General features: G+C 45.1%; 1 protein-coding gene across 7 annotated transcripts in view; it reads right to left on the bottom strand.

Annotated features, from left to right (window-relative positions):
• The window catches only part of ATP7A (ATPase copper transporting alpha), a 60,545-nt gene that overhangs the window by 18,314 nt on the left and 21,625 nt on the right, over positions 1-20,606 (bottom strand). For 6 of the 7 annotated variants that reach the window (XM_073361145.2, XM_073361152.2, XM_073361147.2 and 3 more), the window contains 3 exons: positions 5,590-6,079; positions 3,887-4,624; positions 2,727-2,948 (listed from right to left, as the gene is read on the bottom strand). In XM_073361145.2, the coding sequence (XP_073217246.2) occupies positions 2,727-2,948; positions 3,887-4,624; positions 5,590-6,079 (1,450 nt within the window). The remainder of the gene's footprint in view (positions 1-2,726; positions 2,949-3,886; positions 4,625-5,589; positions 6,080-20,606) is intronic. The other variant, XM_073361151.2, reaches the window with a different exon arrangement.

Here is a 20,606-nt window from a genome sequence, read left to right as displayed (position 1 = left end):
ACAGTGTTAATTAAACATTGTATTAGAACAATGTGCAAACACATTTAGTTTAGTAAACATACTGCACCTCAATCACCATATTACAGGAGGCTAGCAATTACCCACATTCACTAAGACTGTGAAACAGGTAGTCTGCACCTAGCATACTGTGGGGGCACTTTCAGAACAAGCAATAAAAGGTAGGCTCTGAGAGAACATGTGTACTGGACGAATCTAAGTCTAAAGGTAAAGGAAGACGAGGAAAACTGAGGGAAATGCCAGATTTACTACTTGTTTAAGTTGGTTAATTTCAAAAATTCCAGTTTATGATACATGAAGGGAGCTCGAAAACATCCTCAATTTTTTTTTCAAAAATTCCTTTTAAGAAATTTAAGAAACACACTTTGTAAGGGTTTTAGGGCTCCCCACTATTTGTATTTCCAAAGGCCTTTTCTGTAAGAAATAAACTGATTGAATACATGTAGGAAAGAGAAAGGAACTAACACACAGTCCTGACAAACACAGAACAAAAGAATTTTCTCTACTTTCCAGTTTCTCCCAGCACCAAAGGATTAAAGCATCAAATAGTCCAAGATTTGTCCAACTTTCATATTATTTTAAACTGATTAAGTATAGCCTTCATTTGCCATTGTTATTTGACCCTGCAGTATTTTGCTTCTGCAGAGCTCCTCATCCTGTTAGCAAAGGGAGCACAAAATTATGGTCATAACTATGAATTACATTTAGGACCATGTAACGGTGTAAGAGCTTGGCTCTTTATCCCTCCCTACTTGCTAGACCACAAACAGTTTTTATGAGTCTGCCAATGCCTCCAAGTTACCAGGTCTATCTGGTCCTTTAGGTCAAACAGTAAAGGCTCATTGCTTTTAGTTCCGGGGACCTTGGGTTCCATCCCCACTGATGACCTAAGGCGGGGAGGAGTGAAGGGGAGAAAGTAGTTACCATAAGGAAGTAAAGCAGGTAAAGCATGGTTAACTTGGCCTCAGTATGGGCTTGTCTGTGTAATGGGGAGAGTTAGCTAACACTGAGTTGAAAATCTGGAAAGCATTTTAAGTGTGCTGAACAAACAAAATGCAATTGTCTAGCTTCTAAAAGGGCAATAATAGAGAGAATACAAAAACTGAATGGAGAAATGAGTGCCATTTTAAAAGGAATTACTTGCCCTCTAAAAAGTTGAAACAATTCATTTTGTACTGACCAGAGTTTTTAAGGATTAAAGATCCACTGTGTACATCAGTAACTGGTTTACTCTCAAAATGCAGGAGACTCTCTGTATTGTACATTGTCAATGTGTTGCACATGTTGAATGCTAATTAATACCATGCTATGGGTGGGACAGGCAAACAGAGGGTATGTACCTAGGAGTAAGTATGAGATCAGAGTTTTATAAGCTGCAGCCCCAATGCACAGGGGAGTGATGTACTGATGAATGAGAAGCTTCAACTTTATTCACCCTCTATGCTCTCCCTTGTGCTTTGGGGCTGCAGCCAATAAAACTGTTTTAATCTCCCTAGAAATCAGAAAGTTGATTTTACAATGTGTTTAATCCTTTGAATGCTATAATTCCACTACTGCCAAGGCAATTTCATAGAATCATAGAATATCAGGGTTGGAAGGGACCTCAGGAGGTCATCTAGTCCAACCCCCTGCTCAAAGCAGGACCAATCCCCAATTAAATCATCCCAGCCAGGGCTTTGTCAAGCCTGACCTTAAAAACTTCTAAGGAAGGAGATTCTACCACCTCCCTAGGTAACGCACTCCAGTGTTTCACCACCCTCCTAGTGAAAAAGTTTTTCCTAATATCCAACCTAAACCTCCCCCACTGCAACTTGAGACCATTACTCCTTGTCCTGTCCTCTTCTACCACTGAGAATAGTCTAGAACCATCCTCTCTGGAACCCCCCTTCAGGTAGCTGAAAGCAGCTATCAAATCCCCCCTTATTCTTCTCTTCTGCAGACTAAACAATCCCAGTTCTCTCAGCCTCTCCTCATAAGTCATGTGTTCCAGACCCCTAATCATTTTTGTTGCCCTTCGCTGGACTCTCTCCAATTTATCCACATCCTTCTTGTAGTGCGGGGCCCAAAACTGGACACAGTACTCCAGATGAGGCCTCACCAATGTCGAATAGAGGGGAACGATCACGTCCCTCGATCTGCTGGCTATGCCCCAAGTTATACATCCCAAAATGCCATTGGCCTTCTTGGCAACAAGGGCACACTGTTGACTCATATCCAGCTTCTCGTCCACTGTCACCCCTAGGTCCTTTTCCGCATAACTGGTGCCTAGCCATTCGGTCCCTAGTCTGTAGCGGTACATTGGGTTCTTCCGTCCTAAGTGCAGGACCCCGCACTTATCCTTGTTGAACCTCATCAGATTTCTTTTGGCCCAATCCTCCAATTTGTCTAGGTCCCTCTGTATCCTATCACTGGCCTCCAGCGTATCTACCACTCCTCCTTGTTTAGTATCATCCGCAAATTTGCTGAGAGTGCAATTTAGAGTAGTATGTATCAAGTGTGGCAATGGAGCTTTATAGTTAGTGTGCAGGACCACATACTTTATACCCAGTAATGCAACAGTGTGTAGGATGTACATTGTAAAACAATCAAAATTCAACGGGTGGTTGTTTCTCCCTCTAACCCCACGTTAAAATTCCACTACGACAGCTGTAAAGATATCTCTAAAACACGTTTAGAGATTTAACAGGTTTTACTGAAGTATATCTCACCATCTTCTCTCCTCAAATTTCTCTCAATATTTGCTACGCAGGAAGCACAGGTCATGCCAGTGACCTGGATGTAACACTTCGATGGAGTCCTTGCCTCCTGTTTATCATCATGGACTGGTGACACTTTGGAGCGCAGCGCTGTTTTGTAAAGCATATTATCCTGAGAGTCTAACAGCACTTCCAGTGAAGGTTGAGTTATTAATACCAATGGTTCTGTCTTTGCTGGGGAGTGGGAAAAAAATCATAAATCGTGAATTTATTAACAACCTCTGAAACAAGTTATGACCCTGACACAACATAGCATGACTGCACATTACTGTAGTATTCCTGACTGAGAAGCCGAATTGCACTCACCTTATCAGAAAGATGCATGTATTTGCTCTGTGGGTGCTAAGTCAAATAACTAAGCCTACCTCTGCTCTGATGCCTAAAAACCACTCCCTTAGATACTAGTTAGGTAACTGACAAACTGACACTTCTGTTTTTCTGCTCAGCTGTGTTCATTTTGTTACCTTTTTTACTCACCCTCCCACATCACCTGTTTTGTCCTTCCGTTGTATCCTGTCTGTTATGTAGATGGTTAGCTTTCTGGGGCAAGGAATGACTCCTTGTTATAAGTCTGAACAGTACTCAGGCCAGGCCTATATTAGGAAATTAGGTCATCATTCAAGGGTATGAAAAATGTACCCTCTTGAGCAATGCAGTTAAAATGACCTGACCCCTGGTATAGACAGTGCTAGGTTGACAGGAGGGCTTCTCCCGTAGACACAGCTACCACCTCTCGCAGAGTGGGAGTACCTACATGGACGGGAGAAGCCCTCCCATTAGTGTAGGTAGCGTCTTCACCGAAGCGGCGCCACTGCACTGTAGACCTGCCCTAGTTGTGACACCAAGCACCGCTGTATTTACACCTTACCCACTATTGTAATAATCTTCAATTAATCCAGAGGACTAAGGAAATGAGTCTCCACACTATAGGGGTGGGTCTCCACATGTACAAGCCCCATTAGCATGAAAAGTAATTATACAGATAGTACCTCATTCAGCAAGTTGGGTCTGTACCCCATACGTCTGTACATTTAATTCTAGGCAGTATGATATGCTGAAGGGAAGTGAATTAGTTATACAAACTCGGTACAAAAAATGTAGCTTGGCATTACCTGATAAGGAAGCATCAAATCCCATGTCCTCTATTGCAGATCTTAAGTCTTCTGGACAAGTTAGGAGAGGGTCATATTTTATAGTCCCATTATGATTCACAAGAGACACAGATATTGATTTTACACCTGGCTTTTGGGAAATGACTCCCTCAATAGATTGCACACAAGAATTACAAGTCATTCCCTCAATATTTACCACAGTAACTTGAGTAACGGATTGGTTTGTGCTGTTTAAAGCTGTCTGAGAAGATTTCACTGGAGATATCTGTGCATCGAAAAGCTCAACGCTTTCACATTCATCAGGAAGACTGACTTTAAACGTCTCCGGTGATACTGCCTCTATGGTTCTTCTCAGCGCATCTATGCTGATGAAGTCTGGGTCGTACTTTACAGTAGCTGTTTTCTTCTCTAAAGAAACTACTATGCTTGCTACAGATGGGAGTGCTGATATGCTGCTCTGAATATTTAAGACACACGAATTGCAGTGCATGCCATCGACTCTGAAAACAATGGCCTTTAAGTCATTAATATGCTTTGGACTTTTTTGAAGTGTTCCCTGTGAACATTTGGTTTGGGTGTTCTTTAAACGCTCCACCTCAATAACACCCAGCTTGAGGGGTTTGGGCTGTTTTTTGATAAATGCTGTGAAACCTGCAGCTTCAATTTGGTTTTTGATTTCCTCTGCTGTAATTAGATGAGGCTGATACACAATAACAGCTTCCTGATTGTCCAGGGAAACTAAAAATTAAACAGAAAAATGTATTAGTGTCTTTGCTCCCCATCCCCTCCTCATAACATTCTATTTAAATATCACTGACCATAGAGAGTCCTATGAACAGCGCATCTTGTCAATGGGGTAAAATTTTCAAAAAGTGATTTAATCACTAAGTCTCACCGAAAGTCAATGGGATGGACTTAGGCTCTTAAGTGCTTAAATCACTGAAAAGGGGACTTAGATACTTTTGAAAACTGTACCCAAAGTGATCTAGTTTTTCTACCTTTGGTGCCTAATACTGCAACAGGTCTTAATCTCCTGTTGCATCATTTTTTGATCTTTTCCTAGAAAGTTCATGCCTTGCCCAACAGTGTGTTAGTTATTTCTTACATTAATGCTAAACAAACTCTTCCATAATAGACCCCCAAGTCATTTTTTTTATGTTATAGACAATTAAATATGTGTTTCTGCCATCTCCATTTATGATACTACCTTACATACAACATTATTAGTTATTTAAAGTTAAATATAATTAGAGCTATGAAAGAAAGAGGAGGTCTATTACTCTGGTCTCAATCAAAACGTAAAGTAATCATGTGAGACCAATAGCTTGGTCAGAGACTGGGCTATTTTCTTTATGACACTCTGTCAACAAACTTCAATACTAATTGCATCCTGTTGTCTCTAGGCCTAGCAGTCTCCTGAGCAAAGATGATGCACCTTACCAAACTGTAAAACAGTTTTGTAAAGTAGGCAAGTGCTCACTCACTGGGGAAGGGAAAGAGACTAGAATGCTCCTGTTAGAAACTAGAATCGGATCAAACTCATTTTCACTTGTGCTCTAAAACGTGAAACTGTGATTCCACTGATACACAGGTGAATCATCCTACTGAACGACCTAACTTCATGACAGATCGCATCAACAGATATGAAAAAGGACAGAGTAATCAATTAACAATCTACATGTAAAATTAAAATAAAGCATTACCTTTAATCCGCTGTACCCCTTGCAGTTTGCCAAGCTTTCCTTCTATGGTGCTGGTGCAAGAATGGCAGGTCATCCCCTCTACCTTCATCCTTAGCACAACATCACATGCTTGGGACCAAATGGAATCTTCACCAGTCCCTGATGTCTTCTCTGGTGCTGCAGTATTTAAATCTATGCCTGGCACCATTTGAATAATCTGGTTGCAATTTATAATAGAAGAAATGAATGTCACAACTGCAGTTTTTTGGTCAGAGGAAATTTTAACACCTAAGATACCTTTGTTCTTTAGTAGGGCGTTACAGATCTGTTCACATGTTACATGTGACTGAGTAGGAATGGTTAGAAAAGTAGTGTCAAGTAAAACAGGTTGTGGGTCTGAATCAGCCAGGGTAGCATCAAATCCCATGTCAACTATAACTTCCTGAACGGATTCTGGAGTCTGGAGTCTGGGGTCATAGATAATGGTTGCATTCTTTCCTTCCAGAGATACCTTGAAGAGGAAAAAAAATGACTTAGAGCTAATACCACCCACTAGTTTAATGTCAAATAGCTTTTATCTACTGTAGGATAAGCATGAAAAAGACAGTTACCTTTTCCATAACTGGTGTTCTTTGAGATGTGTGGCTCATGTCTTTTCCACAATAGGCGTGCGCGCTCAGCATGTGCACCGGTGCCGGAAGTTTTTCCCCCTAGCAATACCCGTAGGGGGAGAGCGCCCCCTGCGACCCCTGGAGTGGCACCTGCCTGGCGCGGTATAAGGGGAGCTGCACACTCCCCCGGACCCTCAGTTCCTTCTTGCCAGACAGCTCCGACAGAGGGGAAGGAGGGCGGGATGTGGAATAGACATGAGCAACACATCTCAAAGAACACCAGTTACAGAAAAGGTAACTGTCTTTTCTTCTTTGAGTGATTACTCATGTGTATTCCACAATAGGTGATTCCAAGCTATATCTGTTGGAGGTGGGTAGGAGTTCACAAGTTCCCAGGACAGACTACCACCCTGCCGAACCCGGCATCATCCCTGGCCTGGGAGACAATTGCATAGTGCAAGATGAACGTGTGAACCGAAGACCACGTGGCGGCCCTACAGATGTCCGGAATGGGGACGTGGGCCACAAAGGCAGCCGACGAGGCCTGTGCCCGAGTCGAGTTTGCCCTCACAATGGGCAACGGGGGGACACCCGCCAGCTCATAACAGGAACAGATGCACAAAGTGATCCAATTGGAAAGCCACTGAATGGAAATCGGCTGGCCCCTCGTGCACTCAGCTGAGGTGACGAATAGTTGCAAGGACTTTCTGAATGGCTTGGTCTGCTCAAGGTAGAAAGCCAGAACCAGTTGCACATGGAGTGTGTGGAGACGGCACTCCTCACTGGACGCGTCGGCCTTGGGGCAGAGGACTGGTACAAAAATGTCCTGACCCATGGGGTAAGCAGAGACCACCTTCAGGAGGAATGCGGGGTGTGGGCGGAGCTGGACCTTATCTTTATGAAAGATCGTGTTCAGCGGCTCAGAGGTCAGGGCCCTGAGCTCCGAGACTCGCCTGGCCGACGTGATTGCAACCAGGAAGGCCACTTTCCATGAGAGGCGAGACCAGGAGCACGTGGCCAATGGTTCAAACGGGGGCCCTGTAAGATGAGTCAACATCAGGTTTAGGTCCTACTGCGGAACTGGGGGTCTAGAATATGGAAAAAGACGGTCCAACCCCTTGAGGAACTGGCCAGTCATAGAATGGGAAAACACCGTGTGCCCCTGCACCGGTGGATGGAAGGCCAATATGGCTGCCAGGTGCACCTTGACTGACGAAGGCGCCAGGCCCTGAGCTCTCAGGTGGAGAAGGTAGTCAAGAATAAGCTGGACCGGGGCGGTTATGGGAGAGACACCATGGTCCGCCACCCATCTAGAAAAAAGGGACCACTTGGCCAAATAAGCGCGGCGAGCGGAGGGCCGTCTACTTTCAAGGATGACACGCTGAACTTGTTCTGAGCATGTCCTCTCCTCTCCGCCTAACCACTGGTCAGCCACGCCATGAGGTGAAGAGCCGCTAGGCTGGGATGGAGTAGGCGGCCCTGGTCCTGAGAGAGCAGGTCCGGGAGGAGCAGCAACGGCCACGGTGGAGCTACCGCCAGGCCCGTGAGGGTCCCGTACCAATGTTGCCTGGGCCACGTCAGAGCAATCAGGATGACCCAGGCCTTGTCCGTCTTTATCTTCTCCAGGACCCTGCTGATTAGAGGGAGCGGGGGAAAGGCGTCGAGTAGCCGGCCTGACCAGGAAGGATAAAGGCATCAGAGATAGTGCCCCTCCCCAGGCCCCCCCGGAGCAGAACCGGGGAAATCGCCAGTTCTGTCGAGTCACGAATAGGTCCACCTAGGGAGTTCCCCACCTTCGTAAGAGCCGGTGGGCCACTTCCGGGTGGAGGGACCACTCATGTTGCAAGGAAAAGTCCCTGCTCACGCAATCAGCTCTCTCATTCCAAGCACCCAGTAGGTGGAAGGCCTTCAGGTGGATGTCGTAGGCTATACAGAGTCCCACAGCCTCAGGGCTTCGTGGCAGAGGATCAGGCCCTGCCTTGCCTGTTGATATAGAACATGGAGACTGTGTTGTCCGTGAGGACCCTGATTACCTTGCCCTCCGGGTGCAAGCGGAAGGCCATACACACCAGCCGCACCACCCTGATTTCCTTGACATTTATACGTAGGGTCAGATCTTGGGCCGACCACAGGCCTTGGGCCTGAAAGTTCCCCACATGGGCCTCACAACCCAGGTCTGACGCGTCCCACAACCCAGCTCCAACAACGGGGCTCTGTCCCTGAACGGGACCCCTTGGAACATGTTGTTTGGGGTGAACCACCACCGTAGGGAGGTGATCACAGAGTCCAGCACAGTGAAGACCTTGTCCATCCTGTCCATGGCCTAGGAGAACTTCGAGGCCAACCAGAGTTGGAGGGGCCACATCCTGAGTCTGGCAAGATGGACCACATACGTGCATGCCGACATGTGACCCAAGAGCTGCAGGCAAACCCCGGCTGTTGTCACTGGGAACTTTAAGACCAAGTCAATGAGACTTTTCAGGGTCTCGAATCTGTCTGGCAGGAGAGAGGCTGTGGCCGACGCTGCGTCCAGGAGCACGTCAATAAACTCTATGCATTGGACCAGGACTAACGTGGACTTGGTGCTGTTTACCAACAGGCCCAAGGCAGTGCACGTGGACAGGAGGAGCGCCACGTGATCCCTCACCTGGGACTGGGAGGTGCCCTGGACCAGTCAGTCGTCCAGATAGGGAAAAATCTGGACCCCCCACCATCTGAGGCCGCTACCTCTGTCATGCATTTCATAAACATCCTGGGGGCAATGGACAGACCAAATGGGAGGACGATGAATTGGTAGTGATTCTGTCCCACCACGAAATGGAGGAAGCGCCTGTACCCCTCGAATATGTGGATGTGGAAGTACACGTCCTGCAGATCGAGGGCAGCATACCTGTCCCCGGGATCCAGGGAGGGGATGATGGAGGCCAGGGAAACCATGCGGAACTTGAGTTTCACCATGTACTGGTTCAGACCTCGCAGATCTGAGCCCCCCTTTGGCCTTTGGGATAAGGAAGTATCAGGAGTAATACCCCTTGCCCATGAACTCCTTGGGCACCGCCACTACCACTCCTAGTCTTAGGAGCCACCCCACCTCCTGCTCAAGCAAAGCCTCATGCGAGGGGTCCCCCAATAGGGACGGGAGCGGGAGGTGGCTGGGCGGGGAGGAAGTAAACTGGAGGGTGTAACCTCGGGAGATGGTGTGAGGACCCATCAGTCTGAGGTTGGCCGCGACCATTCCGGGAGGAAAGCACACAACCAATTGGAGAAGGGGAGCTTTATTGAGGGTGGATCCCTGATGAGGACTGGTGGGGTGCCCCCAAGCATCCCATCAAAAGCACCTTTTCCCGGCCTGCTTGCCTTTACAAGAGCCAGGTTGGGGGGCCATCAAGACTGCCTCTGAGGCATCTCTTATAGTCTCGGTGTTTCTTGTGGGCAGCCTCATGCTTCGGGAGGGCGACCTGGACGGGCGTCTGCTGCAGCTTGAACTTAGGTCTTGCCAGAACCGGTACATATAGGCCCAGAATCTGGAGGGTCGTGCGGAAGTCTTTCATGACGTGACGCCTTGTATCTGTCTCCTCCGCAAACAGGGCTTTCCCGTCAAACGGGAGATCCTGCATGGAGGACTGCGCCTTGCTGGAAAGCCCAGAGAGCAGGAGCCATGACGCCCGTCTCATGGACACCGCAGAGGCCATGGATCGTGCGGCCGTATCTGCAGCATCTGAGGCTGCCTGCAGGGATGCCCTAGTGGCCGCTGCCCCCTCCTCCACTAGCGCCTTGAACTCCTTTCTATCACGCTCCTGGAGGGAGTCCTCACAGACTGAATTCGTACCGGCCCCGGAGAGCCTGATGATTTGCCACTCACAACTGGAAGCTCGAAGACTAATAAATTTTCCTTGCTAAAGAGTCCAATCTCCGAGAGTTCTTAGTTCTTTGGGTTTGGGGCTGGTTGACCCTGCCATTCCCTGTGGTTGATCAACTCGACCACCAGGGAGTTGGGCGCCAGGTGGCTATACAAGTACGCATGCCCCTTGGTGGGTTCAAAGTACTTGTGTTCTGCTTTCTTAGAGATAGGGGCCAACAAGGCTGGTGTCTGCCACAGGGCATTTGAAATGTTAGCCACCTCTTCATGGAGAGGCAAGGCCACCCTACCCAGTGCCGATGAGGACAGCACGTTAAACAGGGAGTCTGAGGGCTCCTCTATCTCCTCTGCCTGGAGGTGGAGGCTTGCTGTCACTCTCTTTACGAGTTCTTGATGGGCCCTGAAGTCCTCCTGCAGGTGCAGGGGGGCGGGGCCACAATCGCTTCCTCTGGATGGGGAGAGGAGGCCAGTGCGATGCTCTGGGTATCAGCCAGCATCGGAGGGTCCATCACCTGTTTGGACTCCAGGAACAGTGTCGAGGACGTACGTCCCACCAACTTCTTCTTTGGGGGTCTGGAGAGGGAGGCTGATGGTGCTTTCGAAGCTCTGGCCACCGAGTGAGCCCCCACCGGGGGCTGCGCCAGAGGCCACAGTGCCCACTGGTACCATTGGGCCAGCCACGATGCTCGGTGCCACTGCACCTGCTGCGGCACCAGTGGGGCCAGCTGTTCAGCTTGGCTGGCCTGGACTGGCCCATCGAAGTACAGCTACGAATGGAGGCCGAGCTGGAGTATGATCTGCTGCTGCCTCTGGACCGGGAGGAGCAGCGGTGTCGGGATCGACATCGGCCATGAGACCACAATCTCAATGTGAAGGATCGGTACCGACAGTAGCAGCTGTTCCGCGAATGGCCTCGATGGGTGGACCCGCAACAGCGAGATGCCAGCAATCGACGCCCGGGACTGCGATGTCTTGCTGGAGACTTGGAGCGGGAGTCCGAGCGGGAACGGCGTCGACGATCATGCCGTGACTGGCTGTGGTACCTGCTCTGAGACGAGGACCATTGGCAGTGCCTGCCGCGGTCGCATCGATAATCACTCCTTGAGAACGAGTGGTGCCAAGAGTCCCGGCCATATGGAACCCAGACAAACAGTCTGGTCGGCGTCGAGGGTGATCCACCTGGACTCTGCCCCGAGCGGTCGCTGGGCAGTGAACTGCATCGGGAACATTCCCTCAACCAAGACCGAGCCGGAGGCGACTGTGGAGATCCCAGCAGCGGCTTCCCTCTGGAGAGTGGGGCCAACATCAGCGGCGCTCCTGGCACCGGTATGGACATAACGTCCTGGGCCGCCTGGAGAGCTTCAGGCATGGAAGGCATCTGGACATCCAGAGAGGCCTGTTCTGAAGGGGCTGAGCTACTCCGCTCGATGTGAGTCAGAGTCCTGGGGCCCAGTGGGGAGTGACAACTGCCCAACATGGGTCTAGCCTCTGTCCTGGATTTCCCTCCGTGCCGCTGCAAAGAGGGAGTCTTCCTGCCCCTCTTGGCTTGCCCCGTGAACGGGGAACAGTGCCAACTAGTCGATGGAACCAGAGGGTCGCCACGTACCAACGCCGTGGTGCTGAGGACCATTCTGGAACGGCGTGCTGGAGATGGGGCCAGCGCCAACTCCATCAGGAGCCTAATGTCCCTTTCTCTTTTGGTCAGAGGCTCAAACGACATACTAATCTTGCACCTTTCACTGATATGGGTTTCTCCCAAATAGCGCAAACAGTCTGCGTGTGGGTCACTTCTCAGCACAGAACGCCTACAAGAGCCGCACGACTTAAACCACGGGGCATGCCCCGGCCCAGGCTCACTGACTGACTAAACTAACTAAACAGCTAACTAACTACAGATACTAACACTGAACAAACAAACAGTACTGGGGATCGAGCTACAGCAAAGCTGGAGCAGACTAGTTCCAACGCACCTTCACTGGCAGCAAGAAGGAACTGAGGGTGGGGGGGAGCGCGCAGCTCCCCTTTTACCACGCCAGGCAGGCGCCACTCCAGGGGGCGCTCCCCCCCACGGGCACTGCTTGGGGAAAAACTTCCGGCACCGGTGCCCGTGGTGAGCACGCACACCTATTGTGGAATACACATGAGCAATCACTCGAAGAAGAATTAAAGTATTAGAGTTATCTTAAGTTTAGTTAAGGAAATATGTAAGTACATGAGAAGCATCAGAACATCAGTACAACAGAAGCAGAAAGCCTGCTAAACAACCAGTGGGGCCCCTGGACAATCGAGATACAAAAGGAGCACTTAAAGACGATAAAGTCATCACAGAGAAACTAAATGAATTCTTTGCTTCAGTCTTCATGGCTGAGGATGTTAGGGAGATTCCCAAACCTGAGCCGTCTTTTGTAGGTGACAAATATGAGGAACTGTCACAGACTGAAGTGTCACTAGAGGCGGTTTTGGAATTAATTGAGAAACTTAACAGTAACAAGTCACCGGGACCAGATGGCATTCACCCAAGAGTTCTGAAAGAACTCAAATGTGAAATTGCGGAACTATTAACTATGGTTTGTAACCTGTCCTTTAAATCAGCTACTGTACTCAGTGACTGGAAGATAGCTAATGTAACGCCAATATTTAAGAAGGGCGCTAGAGGTGATCCTGGCAATTACAGACCGGTAAGTCTAATGTCAGTACTGGGCAAATTAGTTGAAACAATAGTAAAGAATAAAATTGTCAGAAACATAGAAGAACCTAAATTGTTACGAAAAAGTCAACATGGTTTCTGTAAAGGGAGATCATGTATTACTAATCTATTAGAGTTCTTTGAGGGGGTCAACAAACATGTGGACCAGGGGGATCCAGTGGACATAGCGTACTTAGATTTCCAAAAAGCCTTTGACAAGGTCCCTCACCAAAGGCTCTTACGTAAATTAAGTTGTCATGGGATAAGAGGGAAGATCCTTTCATGGATTGAGAACTGGTTAAAAGACAGGGAACAAAGGGTAGGACTAAATGGTAAATTTTCAGAATGGAGAGCGGTAACTAGTGGTGTTCCCCAAAAGTCGGTCCTAGGACCAATCCTATTCAACTTATTCATAAATGATCTGGAGAAAGGGGTAAACAGTGAGGTGGCAAAGTTTGCAGATGATACTAAACTGCTCAAGATAGTTAAGACCAAAGCAGACTGTGAAGAACTTCAAAAAGATCTCACAAAACTAAGTGACTGGGCAACAAAATGGCAAATGACATTTAATGTGGATAAATGTAAAGTAATGCACATTGAAAAAAATAACCCCAACTATACATACAATACGATGGGCGCTAATTTAGCTACAACTAATCAGGAGAAAGATCTTGGAGTCATCGTGGATAGTTCTCTGAAGACATCCACGCAGGATGTTAGGAATCATTAAAAAAGGGATAGAGAATAAGACGAAGAATATCTTATTGCTCTTATATAAATCTATGGTACACCCACATCTTGAATACTGCGTACAGATGTGGTCCCCTCATTTCAAAAAAGATATACTGGCATTAGAAAAGGTTCAGAAAAGGGCAAGTAAAATGATCAGGGATTTGGAACGGGTCCCATATGAGTAGAGATTAAAGAGGCTAGGACTTTTCAACTTGGAAAAGAGGAAACTAAGGGGGGATATGATAGAGGTATATAAAATCATGAGTAGTATGGAGAAAGTAAATAAAGAAAAGTTATTTACTTGTTCCCATAATATAAGAACTAGGGGCCACCAAATGAAATTAATGGGTAGCAGGTTTAACACAAATAAAAGGAAGTTCTTCTTCACTCAGTGCACAGTCAACCTGTGGAACTCCTTGCCTGAGGAGGTTGTGAAGGCTAGGACTATAACAGGGTTTAAAAGAGAACTAGATAAATTCATGGAGGTTAAGTCCATTAATGGCTATTAGCCAGATGGGTAAGGAATGGTGTCCCTAGCCTCTGTTTGTCAGAGTGTGGAGATGGATGGCAGGAGAGAGATCACTCGATCATTACCTGTTAGGTTCACTCCCTCTGGGGCACCTGGCATTGGCTACTGTCGGTAGACAGGATACAGGGCTGAATGGACCTTTGGTCTGACCCAGTATGGCCGTTCTTATACGCGTTGTAAAGAAAGGCCCTGATTAACAAGTAGAAGGAAGGCCTTGAAAATAATACAGCCAGGAGGAATAAAATAGGGAGGATGTCCAATTCAAAGAATAACTAATGAGATAAGGGAAAGTTGCTAAAAAGAATGCCTCTAATTGATAGGGGTGACTGCAGATGGTTTTAAAGAAGACAAAAAGTATCTGTCTTAAAATGAGACAACATGGCCTTCCCAACCACATACCAGTGTTAAAGCTTATGTGAACCCGGTGCAATGGAAAAACTGTTGGTCCACAAGAAGGAGGGGAGGAGATAGGTAGGAGTGGCCTTGGGAAGGGGGGATGGCCTTGTAAATCTTATCTGGGTTAAGAATGGAAATAAGCGTGAACGGTCTCAAATTGGCTTTTAGCTGAAGGCAGTAATTGGCAATGACATCACTTTTCTGCTGAACAGTTTAAAAAAGTAAACTCTTCAAGGGTTCGTTGCTAATACCTGCCGAACCACACTGGAGCCAACCAATATAGGTTTAAGCACCAGAGGTGACCCAGGCCTGCCAATAGTGAGGGGGCAGAGTGAGGGCAGCCAGCTTCAGCAGCGTCAGTGTGCAGGCTCAGTCCATGTGAGCATGCTCAATACAAGCCAAGCAGCAAATGGGACGGGGCACACGCCCCCCACAAGCCCATACACACATCGCCTCTGCTAAGCGCCCCTAGGTGTAGCCTGTTTGTAAGTATCTTGATCAAATGTTTATAAATGTTTGGTTATTGTTTGTATGTAGTAAATTGCTTATTATTTAGAGCAATTGTATAAGTATCATTTGTCCTTTGGATTTAATAGAAAAATGTATGGTTAAATTAGTGTTTGTTCATTTCCCATACTAATAATTTCAAATATGAATAATTCCAACACCTACCATAGTGACACTTCTCCATTATCATTTGCCCTTGAGGGCTCACCTGAAGACAAAGTCTGAGACTCTACTTATGAAAACCATAAATTAATTTATGTTCACCTGTGTGACAACAACATGATTGGATATGGGAGGCTCTACCACAGAAGCAGTCCGCCAATTTCAGAATCTTATGCTCTATTATACTGCATACACTGCTCTCACACAGCAACTTTCATACATTGTTTCAATGCTTTTTACAGTACATATTAAAACCCTAAAGTGAAGGTCTGTTGAACTGGATTAGTCATTGCAAACAAATGTATCAAATCTAATCTTAAAAAGCAGAAACTGCGCAAAGGCACAACTCTGATCTGTCATACAATGGTGCAGTGATGGATTACGGGAGTGTGAGAAGAAAAAGGAAGGAAACAGACCAGAGATGTGGGGGGCTTCACTCTGTAACATTCCCAGACATCTGTTGAATCTGTGACTATAGCTCTCTGCTGAAACAGAGCCTTACATATAATCTGAGTTGTGTGTTCTATAACAGCCTGTTTTAGAACACCAAATGGATTATTTACAGAAAACAGGAGGGGGCGGGGAAAGCATTAGGGGATGGGCAGATGGCTGAAAAAGTAAGTCTGCAAAAGCAAGACTTATTTATTATTATTTAAAATGTATGTTGCAGTAGTGCCTAGACACCTCAGCCTGGTCAGCCCCTCATTATTAAAGCTCAGATTTTGTCACAGATATTTTTAGTAAAAATCATGGACAGGTCACAGGCAATAAAGAAAAATTCATGGAAGCCCATGACCTGTCCCTGACTTTTACTAAAAATATCCGTGACAAAATGGAGACCCCCTAGGATTCCCTGGGACTCTCACCGCCCATGGGGGCTTGGAGCTGCGGGGTCCCCCTGCCCGTGGCAGCTGGGAGCTGCGGGGAGCTCCATGGTCCCCCCTGTCTCTCACAGTGGCTGAGAGCTGCAGGGGGCAGGAGGAACCCCGGAGTAGTTGTCAATATTTTTGTGATGCCAACACCTGTCCACTATGCACTAGATGGTGACCACTAACTCATTTTACACCATCATCAGACAGTAAATTTTCTGTCACTTCCAACCTAGGCCAGTTTGTTTAGTATGTAAACCAACGCTGAAGGTGATATAACCTCATTTATTATTTACGATAAGCAAAAGAGCTGTAAATTCCTAGTATGAATTCACCAAATCACATTAGTAGAACTTTGCTAAGCCTCATTTTACTAACACACACACACACTTTATAATCTGGATATTCAAAAAAATATGACCCTCCCTTCTTTGCAGCAAAGGTTTAAAACCAGCGTCTTGGAGTAAGGTTTCTTGTTACTTTATATTTACAACTTTCAGTTACTGAGAACACTTCATAATGTGCTAAAATACAAATGTCAAAACAAATAAACATTTTGTAGTGTATTTTCCCTTTTTATTATATTTGCTTCCTCCATTTGCAAAATTCAATCATTTGCAATGACCCTCCCATTTTCTGTATGGTTCTGCTGTAACAAATAAATCAAATTAAGAAGCGTTTGGTTGGTGCTGGCCCAGTGATCTTGTAGAGATGCAGCACAGTTCCACTCAGGGGAATTATTTTGCATACACAGGCTGCTAGCATATGAGAAGTTCAAGAGGGTGGCTACCCATTAGAGAGAAAATATCTAAACTACAAACAAGTATTCACATTATAACAAGCAGAAATAATACATAGGGCCTGCTTGCTAATCTCTAAAAATTATACATAAAAGGTGTATCATTTCTTACAGCTAGGCCAAGAATTAGCTTTAGTGTAATTTTTCCCCATATCAGCAGTTAATTCCTGATGCTGACCTATAATTATTGAAAACCATGCTTATTCTACTAGACTTTGTACAGACTCTACAATAATTTCATATTGGTGAGAGTTACATTTCACATTTGCTTGTGCTGCAAATGTAATTCTCTCTGCATGTCCCTTTCCTCACCATCAGTACTTAAGGGATGTTCTCTTTCATGCCTGTTATTATGTGCGTACTTAGCAGTAAACCCTGCCATAATTACACATTTCTGGAGAAAATTAGCAGCTTCCCGGAGTGGTACTGGACAAATTTTTTACACTGTGTTTTCTTTTTAAATTTTATCTGCCACATTCTGTGATGTCGTGTTTAACTAACAATCTTTAGGTCATAATTTAAATCCAATTTAAAATGAAATAAGGAAGTTTGCATAAACTGTTTATTGAAGAAACAGATATCTTGTATAGGAAACCTTCTTTCCAGTTCTTCATATGGTTCCTTAAGGCCTCTATGGAATGGACCATCTTTTTGTTCTGTGTTTGTACAGCACCTAGGGCTATGGGGTCATGGTCCATAATTAGGGCTCCTAGGTGCTACCACAATACAAATAAATAATATAATGGCATAAAATACTCCCACAGATGATCTTGAGTGAGGACATACAGACTGAAAACTGAAACCAAAGTACAAAAACTCTCTGTTGACTTTACCCTGAGATGCATGTCAACTGTTAGAACAACATACAATAGAAGAAACAACTTTGTCACATCCTACTTATATTCCAAACATGTCAGTTCGCGATGTAAGAGTTTAACCGGTTAACCGACAAGCTTGATGCTTATCGGTTTCTGCTAAAGATTAAAGTCTGCTTAGTGTCCCAGCTGCCGTGAGGCATGCCCAGCATCCCTCCAAGCTGCCGGCCCCACATACCCGGGGTCCCTCCAGGCTGCCAGCCTCGTGGCCAGGACTCTGGATCCCAATGTAAAACATGGGGGTGCTGCAGCACCCCTGCACCTTTAGTTCCCTGGGTAAACATTTAACTGTGTAACCAATAGAATTTTAATTAGTTACATGGTTACTGTTTTTACACATTATTTACATCCCTAATGTCAGTGCACTCTGAATAGAACTGGTTACAAGGACACAATCTAATGGAAAAGATATACATATGAAAAACCTTTTCTATAAGGGTGTTTCATATTTATATAGCACTACAGTCGTACATGGTGCAGTATGACAGCTAAATTCTGCCAAATAAACAGGGTATCTATCAAAAGAGCTTGTGTGACGCATGGCTAGAACGGGTTAAACATCCTGCAAAATAAATAACCCTCAAAAGACAGGTAGGGAGATAATGTTTGTGTTTTTGTGTATTTACATATGTATAAGTAGGGTCGACAATGTAATCAACAGTCCCTGTCTATGCTGTATTCTGATAATTCAGAGGCCAAAGGACGATGCTATCATTTAAATGAATTGTAAACATGGGATATCTTAGTATTCATCTCCTTGAAATGTACTGTGAATGGTGGAGGAACAAGCAAATGGCCATATGTTAATTCATATAGCTAAGCACCAGTGATGGACCTCCTTCAAAATCATCCTATTACCTTTTGTTCCCTGAGGAAATCCCAACTTGTCAAAGAGGACATGAAATTGTATAAAAGACCCGTGGGTCCTGATTCTGTCATCTCAGATCTGCTTACACTTCATCGGGGAAGTTTGAGTCGCAAGATTGAGGTCCCAGTTATGCTGGTACGCCCTGAATATGAGATTTGGACATTTGACCTATGAACTGAATTCTAAAAGGACTCTTTGCAACTACGAAGCTCACCGTCTCTGTTATGAATCTGCACCTCAATGAACTGAATTCATGTCTGTATGTATATTGATATTTTAACCATACTCTCTCTCTTTTGTTTTTTAATAAATTTTAGTTTAGTTAATAAGAATTAGGTGTAGCATGTATTTGGGTAAGATCTGAAACATTCATTAACCTGGGAGGTAATGTGTCCAGTCCTTTGGGATTGGTAGAACCTTTTCTTTTATATGATGAAATAAGATTTACAGAAATTTTTATCATATTTGACGTAGGTACCTGGATGGAAGCCTGAGGCTGGATCACTTTAAGGGAACTGTATTGTTTGGACTCCTGAGTAACCAGTGAGGTAATAAAGAAGCTGTTTTATGCTGTCTTGGTAAATCTAGATATTGAATATCCACCAGCTTTATGGGGATTGTCTGCCCCATTCTTTGGGGTTCACCCTAATTGAGTGACCATAGCTGGCTCCCCACTAGGAACCTGGACACAGCTTGCAATTCAAAGGCATAAATTAATACAATACAGAATAGTAAATCTTTATAGCTGGAAATCTTTGCAGAACAGGTGGGTTTCAGAAGAATTGTGAATGAGATGACATAGATGAAGTGGAATGGTTAGGAGATAAGTTTAGGTGGAGCACAGAGATGCAGAAGGCTATAAAGTAGGAATGGTGGATGTGCCAGATGGAGTTTTGAAAGTCAGGAGAAGTTTCAATTTTATGAGGAAAAGTTAATGCAAATAGCCAAGAGCAGGGTTGTGTATTAAAGAAATGGACAGAACAGAATGTGTTGTTAGTATCAACATTTGAGATATAAGGGAGGAGACAAACTGGAGAGAAGACTTCAGTACTTGGAGGTAGGATAACACCAGAGCATGGACTAGCATCTTAGAAGTAGGGATAGAGAGGATCAAATTCTACTGAACGAGACACAGCTTTAGAATTTCAACATGAGAACAACAAGTTTTAGAGGTTCACAGACATCCTACTCTTTCACGTCATACAATACAAATACCCCCAATTTAATTTGCTCCCAACTGGAATGGAATCAAACATTATTATTTCCATTTCCAAAAGGGCAAACCAATACCAGTCAGAGGCCCAACACATTATCTTCCAATTTTATCTTTTCCTTGGGCAAAAAACAACCAGGAGACCATTGCTGTGATCAAATTACATCAGTTTAATCATTTTAATGACCACCTTCCTCCTTTTCTGTCATCAATTACGCACTTTGGCAGAATCAATAACAAGGATACCATAGTTTACTGGTTTTCTTGCAATTACAAAACAAAATAAGCCAAATTAAATCTGTGTGTGGCTGCATTAGATGTCCAACATATGCTTCCTTTGCTGGCCTATCTGATAACCCTTAAACACAGCAGTGCCTTATTATTTACAGAGATTACGCATGGGCCAAGGGGAGAATAAATCTGTCCACCTAACTCAAAGTTTTGTTTCTGTAATGTGGACTAAGTATTAACTATGACCTCTTGACTTTCATTATAAGCCTCTTCCACTTAAACTTTTAGTGTCTACAATATATTTTTGGCCAAATATGGTTTGGCAAGAGCTGTATTAGAATAATATTTCTAGCCTACTGTTTCAAAACAAAGTGGTTAATGCCTTTTTTTTAAACACCCATTTCACAGTGTACTTGCTACTAATGGGGCTATACAGAGCATGCTATCTTCAGGGAGGTCATGAATCATTCATTCCTAGCACAGGTTTTTGAGTACAATTTTCAGGAGGAGGGTGGAACAATTTGAACTATGTTAGATTCTAGAATGTCAAACCTTTCAGGTAATTTTCCAAAGGCACCAAGAGAAGGATACTAAAATAATTTTATTTTGCAGATAGTATTTTTCATTCATTTAATTCTTCATTTTACTTAGTTTTGGTGGAGGCTTATTTATTGGTCTGATCTCTCAATGTTACTATTAAA

The sequence above is a fragment of the Lepidochelys kempii genome, chromosome 9 (genome assembly GCF_965140285.1).
Source record: "Lepidochelys kempii isolate rLepKem1 chromosome 9, rLepKem1.hap1, whole genome shotgun sequence".
In the NCBI taxonomy this organism is placed as follows: Eukaryota; Metazoa; Chordata; order Testudines; family Cheloniidae; genus Lepidochelys; species Lepidochelys kempii.
Note: the sequence above shows the minus strand (reverse complement) of the source record. Positions and strands in the feature narration are given on the sequence as shown.